This window comes from Leopardus geoffroyi, chromosome X (genome assembly GCF_018350155.1).
Source record: "Leopardus geoffroyi isolate Oge1 chromosome X, O.geoffroyi_Oge1_pat1.0, whole genome shotgun sequence".
Lineage (NCBI taxonomy): Eukaryota > Metazoa > Chordata > Mammalia > Carnivora > Felidae > Leopardus > Leopardus geoffroyi.
The window spans coordinates 69,971,417-69,977,416 of NC_059343.1; the positions used below are offsets into that span (position 1 = coordinate 69,971,417).

General features: G+C 40.8%; 1 protein-coding gene across 2 annotated transcripts in view; it reads right to left on the reverse strand.

Moving 5' to 3' along the window:
* RPS6KA6 (ribosomal protein S6 kinase A6) overlaps positions 1–2,556 on the reverse strand; it is a 202,588-nt gene extending 200,032 nt beyond the window's left edge. The window contains exon 1 of one of the 2 annotated variants that reach the window (XM_045471066.1): positions 2,205–2,556. In XM_045471066.1, coding sequence (XP_045327022.1) covers positions 2,205–2,282 — 78 coding nt within the window. In that variant the 5' untranslated portion in view covers positions 2,283–2,556. The remainder of the gene's footprint in view (positions 1–2,204) is intronic. The other variant, XM_045471065.1, reaches the window with a different exon arrangement.
* Between the last annotated feature and the right edge of the window lie 3,444 nt (positions 2,557–6,000).

Sequence of the window (6,000 nt, forward strand, 5' to 3'; positions counted from 1 at the left end):
ATAATCTTTAATTTTACCAGGATACAACACACAAAAAAACTGACAGAAATAACTCCTTTGACATTAAAGTTAACACATTCTCACTCACATTTTCTTTAAGGATTCCAACACATTTTCAAAAAACATATTCCACAATTAAAGCATCCTTAGTCCTAAAAACTATCATGACTGGGGCTGCAAAGCTCATGCTGAAGGGTTAATATTCCTAAAGTCAACATCAACAAACAAGAAATTAAAATAAATATAAAGTCTGGGAGGTAAAATTGTTTCCTTCTTATCAAAAGAGCACTATTATAAACAACAACAACAACAAAAAAGCTCTTTTACATACTAAACAGGTCTGTTCAGATATAGCACTTAGGTTTCACCTAGAATATTTTTAAGTCACTTGAAGAATTAAATCTAAAAAATCATAACTGTTCTAGACAAAGGAGGCAAAAATGCTATCTTCACCACAGTACCTTCACCTTTTGTTTTACTTCAGAGGGTTTAACAATTTCCACTTGAGTATTTTCCAAACTGCGGAGTTAGAGAGACCCATTGTTAAATCTCTATAATAACCTAAAACATACTGCAAACAACAAAAATACCATATATGGTAATTATGATTTAAAACAGTTCTGCATGCAAATGTAACAAAAATAATAAAATAGTAGGCATGCAAAAGGCTCTCCTTCTCCCACCCCATCCTTATATACAAGCATTTAACTGTTTTTATAAACGTGATACCTGGGACTATAAGTCAACTGATTACATTAGTGAATAAAATAAAATTCCCCTCCCTTTTAATGGTCTTGCTAGAAAATTCTTGAAGTATGAATCAATTCCAAGAAGAAATGAACCCTTTTTCATTTATCCTGTTCTTAAGAGATGTAGACTAGTAAAATGCATTTTGGAACTGCTTAATTTACTTGTAAAATATGTACTATAGTGGAGAAGGTTCAACTTTAGACTCCTGAATTCATTTCTGTTACACATTTCTTGTTAAATGTTATCCTGGCACGTAAATTTAACCCCAATTTGTTGGAAATTTGAAAAAGATAAAAGAACGAGTTAAACAGAGAACAGTCCAAAGTGTATTTTTAAGGATGGAGCAAGTATTTGAAGACAAATTTGCATCTTGAGATGCGGAGGACTGCGATTGCCACTGCTACCTCAAAATATCCTATTGTGAATCAATACTTGGCATTCACGTATTTTTATGAGGTCTATTGTGGCCTCTACTGGAGTACTATGCTGCCAATCCATTAAGTTATCATAAAAGGATCCAATTTTCTATTCCCAAAGTCTCATTTTTAGTGTTTAAATGCTGCCCGCTTCTAACAACACCAACAAACAGCAATAACACTGCTTTTACAGAGTACCTGTGCACATCTAAGTGTTCACTACATAGCTGACCTAAGTCCAACCAGAACAGTTTCAGAAGAGCGAGAACAGAGAAAAATCAAAATATCCTGGTTGAACCTAGTAGTCTTCCAAAGATTCCTCTTAATAAGGGCTGGGGTTTTCTTTGCGTTTTCTTTTAAAGACTAACAGGGCAGAGACAGCATTTCGGGAAAGAAGGGCAGGAGGAAGAGGGTGGTGGAACTGAGGGGACCACAGAACATCACCTTCATGTAAATAAAGAAACCTGGCTGCCAGTTAATCTCTACTTGGGTTGTTACAAAAACCACAACATGCCACGGAGAATCCAGCAACCTAAGGAGCACACATCCCTATAAGCAAAGGTCCCCAGAGTTAGTCTGACACCTAGGTATGTTTTTGTTGCGCTGGAATCCTAAAGCACACGGGGTTCTACAGCTAACTGGAATCAGCAGCTGTCCCCGAAAGTGGTCCCAACCAGCAAACCCGGCGCAGCAGAGAAAGAGGAATGCACAGAGCTAGGCGCTGCACCAGGGGGGTTCCCTAGTCCCATTTCAGGTCGCAAAGGGAAGAAACTTAGTCACAACTCCAGCGTGGTTCGTGCAGCAGGAGTTCCTTCTGAGAAGGAGCCCAGGCCCGGGCTGCTCTCACTCCCCACGCCCTAGCCCGCCGTCTCCAGGGAATGCACAGTTGGGGCAGCGCGTGCTTCACCATCCTGCAGCCTCAAGGGATCTTGCTTGGGCACCCCGCTCCCTAGCCCTATGCCCCTCCTCTCTCAGGCCTCCAGCCAGCGTCCTGTGGAAAGGAGGGGGTTGGCTCCAGTCCTCGGCCACCATACTAACCTCGCCGCTGCTTGCGCCGCCTCCGAACACCTCCATTTCTTGGTTCCAAAGCTCGTCCTGAGGAGTGAACGGTAGCATGGCCCCTTCAGGAGCACTTGAACAGGAGCTGCCAACCACTGTAGCGACCGCGCATCCCGTCGTTTGAGCTTGCCTGCCGCCGCCAACACCCACGTAACCCTCAGACCCTGCTTCAGCCACCGCTGCCCTAGCTGCAGCGTCCGCTCACAGGCTGCGAGCTGAGGATCGCCGCCGCAGGCAGCTGCCCCAATAGACAAGAAAACTCTGCTGCCTCACGGAGAGCTCCTCTCGACTGGTGTTCAGCACTGCCGCCGCCGCGACTGTCGCTTGGCGTTGACTCTGTCCCCCACCCCTCTTCCTATGGCCCCCTCCCCATCCCCAGCTCTGTCAATATGGCGGCAGCGGTGGCGTTACCTGTGCAGCGCTTGGAAACCACCCCCACCTACCCACAGTGGCAGCACAGTAGCGTCACCCGAACGTCAATGGAGATTCCCCAGCCTGGGGTGATGAGTGGGTGGGAAAGAAAGGAGGGGGTGGATACGGAGGACAGCGTGGTTGGGGGTGGGTAAGAGGGAAGACGGACGCGCCGGGTGTAGAGGCGGGAGAAGAGTAGTAAAAGCCACTGCTAACGCTTCAATAAACCTGCCCACTACAGGGAGCATGCGCGTCGCTGTTCACACAGGCTCAGCAGGCCCTCTCAAGTCTATGAAGCTCGCTTGCTGGCGGGAGGATTCCCAAAATGAATGCTGGAACTGGGAGATGATCCTGAGTATTGGAGGAGTCAGTGTCAGGGGAGGACTCCAGGAATATCTGCTTGCAGGGCTCACAAAAGCAGGTAGGTGTCCTATACACCAAACCACATCCATTTTTGTATAGTGATGAATACTACAGCGGGGGTTTTAGTCCAGTATTGGACTTCTAGAAGCTGGATGCAGAAATAAAATTCATCAAAAATAAATTAGTATACCTGCGCTCCCTATCTCCTCCACCCCCTGCTCTTGTCCCTCTCACAGCATTTCCTCTGGTATTGATGACAGTATTGATGACACGCAGTGTTTCTAGTGTTCACATACACATGCACATAAATACACCACTTACTGGATTCTACCTGTCGTATTGAAAACAAAGTAATCGAAGCTAACCTCACCACCCCCCCAACACACACACACCCCGTTTAGAAGGTACTGGACCTGTAGTGAAAGTAATAATCATTTTCCTATCTTCTTCAAATCAAACCTTTGCTACTCTAAGCCACACGCTATACTGGGAGCTAGTGATATAACTGAGATTATATATAAAGTACAGTCTCACACACGGGGGATGATCAAGATCCTTATCCAAACACTTTAGAACACTTAATAACAAAGTTATTCCACTGTTGACACTTCAAAGACTTAATATAGCAAAGGTAATAGCAACGAGGCAGCTCAATATCTTGAAGAGGTTTCTAATGGTCAATGTAAAATGCTAGCACCCTTTTCCCACTTACTACACATAGAGCTACTGTGTTGTGCTCTAAGAAAACACTGAACTATGCCCTCCATTTATTTCACCATAGCGTGCAGTGCTAGGGAAGTAAAAAGCAGGCCTACTACCTCAAATGCCAGTCAAATCCATGCACGTGTTATTATATCCTCCCTATCCCAGTCTTCCTAAACAACTTATTTTAATAGTAGTCAATACTAACAACTATTTAGTGATAGCCCACTATGTTCCAGACGTATGCTCTTCATGAATTCATTTAGCACCTAACAACTTGTAAAAAACATATTATCTGTATTTTAAAGATTAAGAAATTGAGCCCAGAAAAGTTTATTGTTTTTACCAAGACCTCACAGATATTAAATGGAAATTCTAGAATTAAAAATAGTTTTGCCTGATGTCAAACCTTATATCCCACTCTGTTGCTCTGTGAAACCCCTCTGATATTACCTTACCCTCTCCATACCCTCCTTCCTCTCGTCCCTAGGGAAAATGAGTCACCCATTCCTCTTTACTTCCATAAAATATTTTCCATATCCTTATTTCAACACCTTAACCTTCTTTACCAACAAACTTTGAGATTTTGATGTTAGTAAATTAACCTATTAACCTCTGCATTCAGAGCATAGGGCCCGTGCTCAATATGTTAGACGGACAAACAATACTCTATCTAGACACTGTGTTAAAGCTGTGGGCTAATATAAAAATGAATGGCACTACTTAACTCTGCAGAGTTTAATGCTTCTTTGTTCTGTGTTGATTCACTATATCAAAGATATATTCTCTGATTTTAAGTTACTAGTAACCAGGACCTATTATGTACAATTTTGACTAGCCCAGAGGTTCTTAGATTGTCGGTGAAAAATATTTTAGCTTTATTTAAGCACAAAGGCAGGTATTAAAGAAGACTCAAGCTTCAATTGTAGAGACTCTTGCTTTCACTTTAGTCTTCAGGAAAATTTTAGCCTAAAATTTTCTGTATACCTATGTATCTCTGGATCTCCAGTCATTCTAGCATAACATTAAAAGTTTACACAATATTTAGTAATATTTGGGTGGCTCTGGAACTGGGATGCACTACATCTAGTTTCTAAATAATGTATTGTTCATCATAAAAGGTGATGAGATGGGCTCTACCACCATTAGATCATGTTTTATGACTATTTTCAGGACTAAGGAAAAAGTACACTTAAACCTTCACAGTGACTCATTTACCCTGTGATAAATGGCATACATTGGATTACCAGGGTCAGAGGTGAAAATAAGTGGTCATGCAATTTAACTGATAAAAATTAACTGACCCATATGGAGATAAAAACTTCCTGGCCCCACTAGAGGGTTGTAAAATATGAAACAAGAGCCTTTGATCAGCAGATCACAGACCAACCACAAATTCTACACAGTGGTTCTGATTTCTAAACTGTAGCATATACAAAGCCATGCATACTTGGGGTATAATTATAGAAAGAACCACATAGTATCTCAGTATTCTCCAAAGTTTATAATCCAAATAGCTGGAAAATGGTGAACAACACAGAACATAAAAGCACAATTAGAGAAATATTCAAATATTTTATTTTGGAGGTATTCAGACATAAAATATAAAAATGGATTCATGTACACAAACATGGAATTTTTAATGCTTATTTATTTTTGAGAGAGAGAGAGAGAGAGGATCCCATGCAGACCCACACATGGAGCTTGAACTCAAGAACGGTAAGATCTGAGCCAAAATCAAAAGTCAGACATTGACTGAGCCACAACGGCGCCCAACACAAACAGTGAAGTTTTAAGTGTTTAAGTTTTAACAAATGCTGCACTTATAATCTTTAAATAATGACTTAGTTGTGTCAGATAACTTTCATTCTCTAAAAATAAGAAATAACTTTGAGACCCCTACAAATCAATTTCAAAAGGGGAGCAATTCACACTTACTTGTAAAATGTGAGCTCATAATTGCCTTTTTGTTGAAATTTATGAGATTAAACAATAAACAAATGATAAATATGATCATAGTTTAATAGTTGTTCTTGTTTGAACAATAAAGTTTACAGTGCATGAAAAGGGAAATCCCTTAATAAGGCTAGAGAGTAGGAAGAGTGGTAACCATCATTTTCAGTCTAACTCCTAGGATTTTTACGAAAGATACTTACATATCATGATTTAGCTTCAACTCCTTAAATTGTAGCAATGGTATATTGCTAAAAAGGAGTTCTACTGTATTATATATAAGGATAATAACAAGGGGTGAAATTTTATTTTCTTTTTATTTCTAAATCTCTTTGAATCATGTCTA